We start from the raw sequence: 13,125 nt of genomic DNA on the forward strand, positions 1-13,125 counted from the left end.
GACCAAACTTTTTTCTAAAACATGAAGAATCATTTGTGATAAAAATAAAAAGCCCTAAAAACCTTTTTCTAAAGATGCTTTAACTAGAAAGACTGAATTTTTATTACATCACTTTCTTAAAAAGCACTAGAAGTGCTTCCTAAAGATGACATGGGTACGTATTTCTTCATAAAGCACTTCTATGAAGCACTCTTGGCTTTCCAAAAACAGCCCCAGTTAACCCATAACAAACAACTCACTCATGACCACTAAATAAATTAGACAGTAAACAAAAGAAAGGTTAATAAGAGAACTACCATCTCAAAAGTAGCTGATTATACAAAACCAGCGGTTAAGAGAGGTTAATTACATGGCAGACGAAGTTGTTGAGTATTCGATTCTGCAAAAGTTCACACATACAAGAACAATCAACATTTTGTACACCAACTGGACTACATATGGCTAACAATTGACGATTCCGTGTTGCTTAGCACCTTAACATTTGAAACCTCCGCAGGCAATAAGCCATAGTACGATGATCAGGATAAGGACTCCACCTCCAATCATTAGCTTCATTTGGAGACTCTGCAGCCACATCTTACGTCGCAATTGCCTGCCTTGCCTCTGGAAGCTGTCAGCCTGAATTCAATACAAAACATCCCCAATAGCACGTGAACTATAAATACCTTGCGAGTTCAAATCCGGTTTTAGATTATACAACCAGATTAGGTAAGTGATGGCATGTACCTGGAACTGCAGATTTTCTGTTTTATCAACCAGAAGTTCAATTCTCTCCCCACGATCCAAAACCTGCCACCAAGAGATGGGATTTATCCAATCAACTCAAAATGAACAAAAGTAGTCATTCACGGCTGACTCGCAATTATAAGAAGGTTAAAAAAAAAACAGATACTTATTTTCTTTCTACAGAAGCACCAAGGGAAGCAAACCCTCCAATTAGATTTGATTTATAACATTAAGGTATTTGAACGGTAGTGATATTAAAACACCAGACAACAAATATTTCTATCTTCCCTCCCACTCCGTTGTCAGCATTTCAGCATAATTTTAGTTCAGGTGGTTAAGTACAACCCAAACTAGTCTGATTCTACTGATTACTAGACTTGTGTTTCTTGCTAAAATGGATTTACAAAAATTCCATACGCAATTCAAGGAAGCCCTTAAATCCCATACGCACATTAAAGAACAATAGTTATCAGACTCAAACAGACGGTTATCAGCTATACCCGCATGTTATCTATAATAACCAAGTTTGCGTGACTATGGAAAATCCACCCAAGCTGATTGTTCTTCCTCACCCCACAAATGTCTCCATTCTCTTTTATATCCTTGTTTGACGATAAAAAACAGACTTAAATCTAAAGAATTCCCACCCTTTCTTATAATCGAATTGGAAGAAAAGTCATCAGATTTTCTTTATTCAACAGAGAAAATGGGAGAAGGGAGAAACCTTCATCCCAGTAAAAATCTGAAGGTAGCACAGCAGTTAAATAGCTATCCCTCTTGTTACCAGAGCAGTGGTGATGATTAAGAACACAAGTCTAAAAGCTATAAGACTTCATAATTTACATCTTTGTATTTCTTGGAGCAGATTCAATGATTGACTAAAATTTCCGGCGCTCGCTTCTCTCTTGGTTTGTGTGATGCAACCTAACCCCTACGGGTGATTCCTAGAAATCTACTGGCATAATGGTAGAACCTATATGTTTACTGTTGTTTTCTCTATTCATTTTATAAATCTTTGGATGAGTTTTCGTTCTAGAAGTCATACTTTCATAAAGACTCATCTAGAACAGATAACCAGCCTTGCCTTCTGAAAACTAAGGCTTTCCGGCATCAGGTGGAACTACCAAAATTAATGGTATAACACTATGACTTAAGCTGCTCCATCTCAATACGTATTATCAATATCCAACTCTCAAGTCACTCCCCCCAAAGAAATGTAGTAAATAAAAACCAACATTTTCTTACAAAAAAATCTACAAAACAAAAGAGGTGGTGACGCAATTCTCAGTGGAAGTCAATTCAATTGTCACATACAAGGAAGAGAATGCAAGCTCCAATACAAGTCCATTGTTAAATCTTTGATGCATACAGAAACTTAACTGAAACTAGAAGAAGACGGGGAGTTCAATAGAAAGCTGAAAATAAAAATAGACAAAATCAATGTCTAAGATTATCTCATGGGCAAATCCTCCAAATTATAAAGTGGAAGCCCAACATACTTTTAAAACAAAAAACTCATAAATACTCCATTTCAAAACAGCCAAACCCCTAATGGCAAAGTATTGTCAGCAGGTTACCCTCAGAAAAATGATCAATAAAGTTATGAGTACTAGGGCATCAGGCCAAATTCTATGACAAAGGGCTGTAACTTGTGCTGAAAACACACCATTCTATGCATAAAATAACCATATCTTCATAAAGTTCCTCAGCCACGAGTATATTATATTTTACCTTCTCAATATTGTCCATCATCACACCTTTGACCTCCGTGATTTGGGCCTTCAATTTGGAAAGCTTACTTATTTCTTCTGGATGCTCCATGCAATATTGCATGTGCTCCTTAAGCCTTGGCCTGTCAAAGAAAAACCCAATATTTAGTTGCCATACTAAATTACAAAGAAGATTAATATTTATACACCAAAAGGCAAATACACACCCAAATTCTCTGTCAAGATTGTATGCAATGTTAAACCGATCTTCAAATAAGTCATCGTCTTCGTCACCATCTGCAAGAGGATGTGGCCCTGCATTCTTAATATCTGGACCATACCGATGCTTGAAATCCTCTTTCACTCGTTCAAGGAACACAAACGGTATAGTCCTCCCGCAGATTCATCAGCAACAACAAGAAACACTGCAAACCCATTTAGCTGGTTAGACCGTACATTCCACAAGTAAATCTCAAACAAGCACAATTGCAATTGTTGGAGCTTAAGAAAGAATACGTACCAAATCCACTGTCAAGTAGGAAGTTAAAAGTGTGGCCGTCACACGAGTAGGTGTACTTGCTGCTACTGGAAGGTAGCTTCTGTAAGCACTGAACAGCAAGAGTACTAAAGTTTCCGGAGAAGGACGTGTGTTCTGCTAAAACAACACTTCCTTTTGCAACAAAGCTATATATTAATCCTATGTGACTCATATCTGAGTTATCACTGCAATCGCGCGAAGATACCTAAATGCAGCGTTAGAAATTTGACAAGTAAGAAAAAGAATTATCAAAATACGCAAAACGAAAATTCGGTATTATACTTCAGTTGGATGGGTTTTCAATGTGCTTGAAACCCCCCATCGTCAGTTAACCAATCGCAATCCTTCAATTTTCTCGGCAACCAAACAGAAAAGGAAAAAAGGTCGCAAAGAAATGGGGATTATACGCAAATCTTAAAAAAAAAAAAAAAATAAAATTAAATTAAATTACATCTTGATCCGCAAATAACACCGAGAAATAGGGAAGAAGGAGCAACTTACTTGTCAGATTAATGGATGCCGATCTACGCAATCCAAGAGAGTGTATGTGTGTGTGTGTGTGATGGATTTAAGGGGAAGTTGCTTCGTCGGAAAGTTGAAGACCTGGAAATAGAATATTGGTAAAATGGGAAGTCAGTTGGGCGTGTGCTTTAACTAAAGGCGACGTGGTGCACCTCTCTGCTTCCTAAATCTTTTTTATCGTACATCATGTAATTAGAAAGTATTTTTAAATATTTTTATTTAAAATTAAATACAAACAGTATCGGATAAAAATTGATCGCACGATATACAATAAACCGACATAATTTACAGATTCCTAGGATTCTCACCAAAATGATATGAAGAGGATCATGTTGGGTTTTACTCAACTAGATAACCACCACGTCTTTTCCATCAAAAGATTGAACTCCAATTTTATTTTTACCCCTTAAATGACTTAGTGGTGAAATTGACGGTTAACAGATGAAATACAAAAATCATGTCTTGTAAAATGCAAATATTTAAACCCCGTGGCTCATCTTGCAAATTATTCCAAACATTGTGGCATAAAATGCAAATATTTAAACCTCGTGGTTCATTTTGTAAATTATTCCAAACCTTATGGCGTAAAATGTAGTTAAGTCTTCATTTTAATTTCTACAAAAAATGGTAATCATGTTGACAACACGTGCTTGAACACTATTGTTGCTTGTTAACTCAGGGTCTGTCTGCTATCCATTTTAGTTAACTTCAGATTTTTCTTTTTTTTTTTTAACTAACGAAATGAGGACACGCATATGTTTTAGTCCACATGTCCTTAATTATTGGCACGTACTTATGCCACGTAGGTTGTTCTCAGGACGTCGAGTCTGAAGAACATAAAATTACACATGAAATATGCACTAGTTTCTGGGAAAATGAGTTACAAGTTTTTACAAGTACAACATTATTGCGGTCTGCACTGGAACAGCAAACAAATCCACTCCAACCCCAAATGCTTTCTTTCGGAATAGTTCATGTTTGTTCAGCGGCTGCCAGAGTTAACACCAACTACACAGGGAGCTCCCCCTCTGGTTTCCTTGACATAGGAAACATAGTCATTATGGTCCATCGTGCATAGGGAGCTCTGGTAGCGGGTCAACCGTATACGGTTCCGAAGCGACTCAGTGATGCTCCCATTGTAACCAGATTTCCGCATCAACGAGTCAATTGCTTCGGTTTTTGTCCAACCTGAAACCAAATCAGACCAGACTAAGAACCAAAACAGTAACAAACACAAATCGGCACAGAAATTTCGGCTTATTGGTGAATTACAGTACACATATCGCATTGCGTTCCTTAATTTTCATTAGAAACCTAGCTACAATTGGATCCTTATCTTCAAACTGAAATTATTGAAGGAACCGTCTGCAAAGCACAATTTCAAAAATAGTCCACCTGACTTCTGTTACAATGGTGAGCGGTAACAGAAATCATGAAAGCGTACATTAAAACCTGGGAATAGGTAACCCTGTGTCCGCTAAATTTACGACTCAATCCATCGGGCTGAAACCTTGTCTATGAAGGATAGGGTCTTTTTAGTTCAGTACTAAAAACTTTGCTCGTAAAAGATAAGGTTGCTTCAGTTTTAGGCACTATAGCAGACGTAGAAGACGTAGAAGAATTGTTCAAGTTAGGTACCAAAGGTAGAAAGGGAATCAGTTTGGACCACGATGTCGTTCAAACCTTCAAACAGTAACGGTTGCAAAACTATATTATCATTTTTTAACAAACCTAATTTTTATGACCGCATGACATCCATACAACTGTGTCTGAGCAGTAGTAACAGCTTAGTCCAGTTGTTTTTCTAATGTTTTGAATCTGTTTGCGCCTTAGGTTTCAAATTTAGTTTCTAAGCTTTAAAGTTCAAAGTACTCAAACCCAAATCCTATGCCCTAAATCCTTATATATCTTAAACTTCAACGAGACTCAAGCAGTGACACCAATGTGTGGCTGAGGTGACATTACAACATAAAACTATATAAAAAGAATCATCCATATGAATGCCTTCGAACCGTAAGTTTGGAAAGCCTTACCCAACTATTCAAACAGATGAAAAACAAAGATTCCCACTCTCCTGGATGATTTTTTGCCCCTAACTAACTTTACCTGATTTTCTCTGTACCTCATCTTACAAATATGTAAACAGCTGCTGATACAAAAATCTATAAAAGAAACTGGTTTGGTTCGTTCCATGAAAAGTGGCATTACGACCACCTGTTCAATTAGCAAAACAGAACGTAAATAAGTAACAAACTATGAACATAAGAAACTTCGCTAGTAGTTCGCCCACTCAAAGGACCTTTGTCAAAATGCAGGATGACAACGAACCGTACTAAATTTCCAATTGGGTAAAGCTCCCTATATTTTTTTTTTAATGCTTTAGTCTTTTTTTTGTAAAATTTAACCACTCACCTTCCTTGTCATTTCCCAACTCTTCCTCCCCACCTTTTATAGCTGGGCATAGTAATGCCATGGAAAGTGGTATGTTTCTGTTTCAGGGGGGCCCCAAAATGGACTCTTATGAACCCATTTGAGAGGCCCATCACAGGCGACTGTCTTTTGACCAAGGCAACATATGCTTTTTTCTAGTTTAAAAATAAATAAATAAATGTGGAAAATCATGAGATATAATTGTAAATATATTAACAAAACAGAATTTGGAGAACTGAGCAAAGAAAAACAGATCACATTTTCCAATTCTAATTTTATTTCAAAGGTCGGCGTAAAATTTGCACCACCAAAATTTTCAAAGATACTACTATGAATTCTTCTGCTCATAAATTTCAAAAAGTCGTATTTTTGGAAAGTAATGAGTGGAAAGAATTACCTTCATGGGCAGCAATCTCAGGCAAGTACGTAGCGCTGCGCCTTGTGTTATAGTCAGGATCAGTAAACTCAATAATTATACCATGTTTTCCAATCTGCAATAATTATTAATCATGATAAGAGAGCAAACAAAATTTTGGAGATAAATTACGGAGTGAATTAAGACCATACTTCTCATGCATACTGTATCCTATGCCAGAGTATATTACAAACTTAATCTAAACAATGAGACCTACAGTATACCATGCAACATAGCTAATTAAGCCAAAACCATTAAAGATCCTTGCAAATATCCCAACGGTGGAAGAACTTGAACATACCTCCCAATCAAGGTAGTTACTAGCAGTTTCATAATCAGTCAGAATGGAAACTGTGCATTCCAAATAAGGTATTTCCTTAGCCTGTATTGGAGGAAACCTCCGGTCCTTCAAAGCACTACAGAAAATTACAAACAGGAAGAAATGATTAAAAAATATCACAAAGAAAAGAAAAACCCCACATCAGTATAGAAAAAAAAAAAAAAAAAATACAGTGCATTATGCAAATGCAGTAGGATGTCTCATGTATTCGATGGTTTGCACAAGATCTGACCTAGCTCAAAGCAATACGTGTTGTTCCAAAGTATATGAAGGATCCAAGGAAGCAACATTGATTAGCATTATGTGACAGCCAAATGTTATTTATTTCCAATCAAGAATCAAGTATTTCATGGAAGATCAAAACATATTGATTTGATATTACTGGAGTAGGGACTGGGTAGAGTTAAGGAAAATTAATGTGGCAAAGGATCATACAGTAGAGAACGCTTCACATTGTTTGACTAAACAAGTTATAGAAGAAATGTTCAAACATTGCATGACTTTATCCAATCCTACTACATTCTGAGGATTGAGTGGAGCACTGTGCATTGAGGCAAGAAATGTCTTTCAAAGGTCAAAGTTCTTCAGCCCTTCAGGATTGCTTCAAGAAGGTTCAAGGACACCAGTCTTGTCTTGATTTTGATCTCCACCAATCATTCCATCTAATAAAATCCTCATCTCAACATCTTGTACAAAACCGATCATCAGATTAAAATCCTCATCTCTCTCTGTCTCCTCCTATCCCTTAACGGTTCCCTTTACCTGTTCTTCCTATTTTGCACTTCAAGTGGCAGTAAATTGACACCAGTTGTTGATATCTCTTGTGTTTCTTATGTTAAAAAAAGGGCACCAAGTTGGAAATAAATAAGAAACCGTTTAAAAGGTCTGATCTTTAAAGATATATAAAAACCAAAAACGAAAAACCAATCAAACATAAACAAGTTAAGGAATCAAAGACCAAAAGACACGGGTCAAAGGTTAATGACAAATAGTAATGAAGACTTGGCAATCCAAAAGATGGGCCCATTCATGCCACATGATGATGATCAGAAGATCTTTTGATAAATAATTACAAGATTTGTTATAACACCTGTTTAGGGCGTAGTCCCTGAAGCCATTAATCAAGCCCCGAGCTTCTAGTGTTCCTATGCATCCACGCAAACGAGGCTCAGCACCATTCATCACTTTCTTCCAAGTAACAAACAATGGACTGAGACCAAAGCATTGTTAATATCAGATGAGAACATTGAAAGAATCAATGTACTGCTTCTTAAGCCATAAAGCAATCCATAAACACACACACTCTCACATATGGGTGTGTGTATGTGTTGTGTGTCCCAGTTACGATGCAGATCACCCATTCTCACGACTGATATGCAAGTCCACAAGTTAGGTTCCCAACTTAACACACACACACACACACACACATACTAACATACATACATATATATATATATATACATACATATATATATATATATATATATTCTATTAGCAGAAGGAAACATGATATTAATATTGCCGGCTATTTATCACTCATAACCCAAACGACAAAGAATAATATAAAAGAGCACATGCCACATAATTGGAGACGATGCAATATTTAAACTAAAAGCAAATAAATCTCAAACCAAGTATTGATAAAAGAAACTGCAAGACGTATAGCCTACGTGGTACATACACCTCTTTTCTAAAGAGAAGGTGTCAAGTTCAAATCTCCCATTCCTCATAACTGGTACGAGAAAATGATCGGATCTATCCTTGCGTCTGGTTCAAAAAAAAAAAAAAACATAAAAAGAACAAGGGGAAAATAATTATAGGAGTCCATTTCTCCTAAACACCATGGTCCAAGAACATTGTGATCACCCACCGTTCTACCTGAATCCAATGATAGGTAGTCAATTAACTTTTGTTGTACTTTTTCCTCCACCATTGGATTAAGATCGAAAGTGAGTGACTGCAATTTCCTTGGACCATGGAGTCTAGGAGAACGGGACTGATAGCTATAGACACAACAGAAACTCAAACGGCGCTCTCGCTTTTGCAAATGACTGCACTTTATTTTTCAAATAACAATACTACAAAAACAGGAACGATTCACTCAACAAGTTGATTCTCATAGCCAGTCAAAAAGCCAATGCTAGAAGCTAAGCCAGCACTCCGATCAGGCTACAATAAAGGGCCTCCACCTCCTCGTGCATTTTCGAAACAGAGTACCTAATCTGAATGGACTTCAATCAAGTATAAAACTAATCATATATCCTATCCCCTCTTGCCTAGTGCTGATTTCAGAAAACATGGGATCGATACACGGCCTTCCAACACCACACTCATAACTTGCTCACCGAAGACAACCGTACATGGCTGAGCTAATATACTTTGGGAAAATTCAGCAATGGCATGAAAAAATCATCTTAATGTAAGCAAGCCACTGAGACCGGTTCTATAATTATATATAAATTTAAAAAAAAAAAAAAATGTTATAAATTTGTAGTTCACACTTCACGGTAGAAGAAAAATAAAACAGAATTAAAGTAAAATGCCATCGAAAAAATGAAGCCAGAAACCGTCCTCCCAGTAGATACAATCTCAACAATCTTCAGCAAAAAGTAAAACCATGGCATTAGATTTTTCCTAAAAAATTAAATATAATAGAATTGAAACAAGTATGTGTGTGTACATTTATATATATATATATAGAGAGAGAGAGAGAGAGAGAGAGAGTACTGCTGGCCGTCGTCGAAAGCAGGGGGAGGAGGTTGGTCGGTGTTGTAGTGAGCGAGGAGAGTATCGAAGCAGTAAGCCACCATGTCCTTGTTCGCCGACACCATTTTTTGTTTATTATACAATTGCAATTGGTATAAATGATCGGTTGCTTCGTATTTGATTTGATCCCTGAAATTAGGGTTTTACAGAACGAAAGAATGGAAGTATAAAAACCAAACTTGTTTGGTCCCAGAAAACCAGAAATAATTGAAACAGAGAAGAAAGCAGGAAAAACAGAAAGGAAAAAGTAGAAAAATTTGCTTTGCTCGAGGAAAAATCCTCCCAAGTCGCCTACCAAAAAATACAAATATTCGCACCGACTTTCGCACGTCATTGTCTTTCACTTTTTTTATTTGGATTATTATACAAAATGTCAGAGATTTGCATGATCAATAGAAATAGTTATTGAGATTGAAAATTAATAGAAATAGTCTCTGAGATTGAAAATCAATAGAAATGTTCTGAGATTGTCCACCATCTATGATTCTGGTCATTTGTTAAAAACTCTTTGGGCAATTTTCAAAGTTTCGTAACTTCAATCGATTCTTAAACAAATTCGACTCATAATATATCAAAATGAAGATAATAAAGTATAGAACAAGATTATACCTATTTGGAAGCCCAATGATTGCCGGAAATAGCCGGAAAATAGCATGAAAGGTGACTGATCCACGGAAAAAGTAGAAAACTGGGTAAATTTTAAACGTTTATAACTTCTTCAACACTTCTCGACGAGATAAAGAGAATGGTATCTTCCTTTACTGCTAACTCGTTGTGGTTTGGCCGGAAAAGTGCTCAAAAGTGGCTAACTCGAAAATGGTTAGCCACTTTCAAGCCGTTATCCAACCAAATCACGACGAGTTAGCCTTCGAAAAAGGTACTATTCTCTTCGTCTTATCAAGAAGTATTATTTTCGTTTTTGAATCACTCGATTTGGTTAAGTATTGAAGAAGTTATGAATGTTTAAAGTTTACCCTGTTTTTGGCGAGTTTTCCAATTTTCTTACGGACCAGTCACATTTCAGGTTATTTTCCGACCATCTCCGACAACCATTAGGATTCCCAATAGTTATAATCTTATTCTACACTTTCCTATCTTCATTTTGATATACTATGGGTTGAATTTGGTTAAGAAACGATTGAGTTACAAAGCTTTGAAAATTGTCCAAAATCAATTTTAAATGAATGACCAAAATCATGAATGGTGGACAATCTTAGAGACCATTTCTATTGATTTTTAATCTCAGGGACCATTTCTATTGATCATGCAAATCTTAGGGACCATTTGTAGTATAACCCTTTTTATTTTTAATCGTTGAAAAGGTACACCTTAGCAACGAGTAGCAAGGTGAAAATTTTGGTTCCATTCAGGGAATGAGAATCCTCTCCGGATCCTCATTGTGAAGATTCCGGAGATCCTCCAATCACATTCGTTTATCGTACATTGTGCGGTCTGTTTTCGTTAGGTACTACTTATATTCAATTTTAAATAAAAAATTTACAATAATTTCTGATCGCAGGATGTATGATGAACGGATGTGATTGCAGAATTCTCGAGATCCTCACAAAGAGGATCTTCATTCCCATTCAGGTTCCTTGAGTTGAGTCGGGTTGGATTGGCAAACTTTATCATGTTCGGATTATGTAACACTTTATTTTGCAAGATTTATAAATGTTAAGCCAAATGTAAGCAATAAGGTGAAATTCAATTATAAATTTTGTACATTGTGTTTGAATGAGAAATTTTACTAATGTTCAATTATGTTACACCTTATTTTGCAAGATTTATAAAGTTAAATCAAATATAAGGAATAAGGTGAAATTCAAATCTATAAATTATTTATATTGTGTTTGGATGAGGAAATTTAAAATCACTAATGAATTTGAAAATGACTAAAATAATGAGGTAATTTTATTTTCTAAAATTTGTGAATTTTCTTATATGTTAACTTAAACAACAATGAATTTGAAGACAAATTTTTTTTTTTTTTTAACTCTCACTCATAAGGATTTGGAAATGACACCTATCAACATCGAATTTAAACTTTAGAATTTGTGGTCCCAAATTACAGTTTTTTTCCATGAGAAATTTCTAAATTTATATGTTTATAAAAGCAAACAAACAAGGGAATTTGTACACGTCAATTTATAAATTATGATTTTTGTCAAAATTTCAAATTTATTTCTCTCATCCAAATATATTGTAAGAATTTAGAATTCAATTCAAAAGTTCATTATCTACTCAAAAGTAAAACGAAATAGGCAAATTAACCATGCAAATGTGGAATTACACTATGTTTAGGTAAAGAAATTTAATATTATTAACGAATTTTAAAATGACGGTAATTGAAATGACGGGATTTTATTTTCTAGAATTTGTGAATTTTCTTGTTTGGTTAACCTAAAAGGAAAATAGAATTGAATATGGAATTTGTTATTTTTAAACTCTCAATCATAGAAATTGGGAAATGACACTTATTTACATGGAATTTAAACTTAGGAATTTGAGGTCCCAAATTCTAAGTTTTTTTTCCACGCAGAAATTCTAAATTTCCATGTTTATGAATCTAAACAAAGGAATTGGGGCATGCCAATTTATAAATTCTGACTTTTATCCAAATTTCAAGTTTATTTCTCTCATCCAAATATATGGTTAGATTATAAAACAATACCATTATCCAAACCAAACTCAATAAATTACGTAGGTTTGGTTTGGCGTGCATGAGTGAATTTTGAGTTGAACTCATATTAGGTTGGGTTAGAGCAAAGGTGGGGCCATCCAAACCAAACTCAATAAATGATCGGGTTTATTTTGGCATCCTTTTGCAATTACATCCTGCCCAATTGAGTTTACAAATTGGAGCTGATTTATTCAGCCGAGTTAAAATTTAAAAAATAAATAAATAAATAAGCACCTTAAAATTAGCATTTTACTTTCTTGTTGGCCTGAAAGTTCTTTAATGGACGGGATACAAAATACTCAATTTGGTTAGAAAATGTAAACAAAAATATTAATTTATATCTTTTCTTGCATCTTTAGAAGGCGGGCCTCGTTAGTAAAAGAGAAAATTAAATAAAATCACAAATTTCCGAAAATATAAAATGAAATGTAAAAGCAACTTTTACAAGCCATTTAAGATGCCCTTGGAGGATTGGCTTCCACGGGACACCATAAGTCAAATATTTCATTAAGAATTTCTTAATGAAATTCTTGGCATCCATAATGATAAATATGCCAAACGTTCGTGAGGATGCGAAGAATTTCATTAAGAATTCTTACGAACGTTCGGCGTATTTACCGAGAAGCAAATATAATTGCGGAAGATGAATTGGCTTCCACAGGACACCATAAGTCAAATATTTTCAATCTGGTTTAGTAATTTTCCTTCTATGGAGCTTTGAAAAGTAAACATATCACGAGGCTGCATGTGTTTCCGCTGTGAAAATTTCAGATCAGGATGGCTACTGCATTACCGTACCATGAAAAAAATGCTCTGCGTAAAAGGACAAGGCCCGTTCTCCTAGACCCCATGGCTCAAGAAACTGTGATCACTAATCGTTCGATCTTAACCCAATGGTACAGAAAAAAGGACAATAACAAAGTTAAAAAAACTATTTATCGTTGCATTAAGATCGAACAATGGGTGACCATAATTTCTTTAGATCATGAAATCTAAGGG

At 35.4% G+C, this 13,125-nt stretch overlaps 2 protein-coding genes across 4 annotated transcripts; both read right to left on the reverse strand.

Moving 5' to 3' along the window:
• Window positions 1-257: 257 nt before the first annotated feature.
• Window positions 258-3,627, reverse strand: LOC103946106 (vesicle-associated membrane protein 727). Its single transcript, XM_048572651.1, is given in 7 exon segments — window positions 258-618; window positions 727-789; window positions 2,458-2,578; window positions 2,663-2,834; window positions 2,837-2,860; window positions 2,956-3,194; window positions 3,474-3,627. Coding segments are annotated over 6 exon segments (714 nt in total). The 5' UTR covers window positions 3,146-3,194; window positions 3,474-3,627; the 3' UTR covers window positions 258-474.
• A 710-nt stretch (window positions 3,628-4,337) lies between these two features.
• LOC103946110 (uncharacterized protein At2g38710) lies at window positions 4,338-9,731 on the reverse strand. 3 transcript variants are annotated; one of them, XM_009356742.3, is made up of 5 exons: window positions 9,408-9,728; window positions 7,771-7,890; window positions 6,642-6,756; window positions 6,323-6,416; window positions 4,338-4,683 (listed from the first exon to the last, which is right to left on the reverse strand). In XM_009356742.3, the coding sequence occupies exons 1-5, from the start codon at window positions 9,509-9,511 to the stop codon at window positions 4,478-4,480; spliced, it is 639 nt and encodes a 212-aa protein (XP_009355017.2). In that variant the 5' UTR covers window positions 9,512-9,728; the 3' UTR covers window positions 4,338-4,477. The 3 variants fall into 3 exon arrangements, with proteins under 3 accessions (XP_009355017.2, XP_048428610.1, XP_048428609.1); XM_048572652.1 differs by lacking the exon at window positions 4,338-4,683 and adding an exon at window positions 5,452-5,709 and having other exon boundaries at window positions 9,408-9,731; XM_048572653.1 differs by lacking the exon at window positions 7,771-7,890 and having other exon boundaries at window positions 9,408-9,730.
• Between the last annotated feature and the right edge of the window lie 3,394 nt (window positions 9,732-13,125).

The sequence above is a fragment of a genome, unplaced genomic scaffold (genome assembly GCF_019419815.1).
Source record: "Pyrus x bretschneideri cultivar Hongxiangsu unplaced genomic scaffold, Pyrus_bretschneideri_v1 Contig62, whole genome shotgun sequence".
In the NCBI taxonomy this organism is placed as follows: domain Eukaryota; kingdom Viridiplantae; phylum Streptophyta; class Magnoliopsida; order Rosales; family Rosaceae; genus Pyrus; species Pyrus x bretschneideri.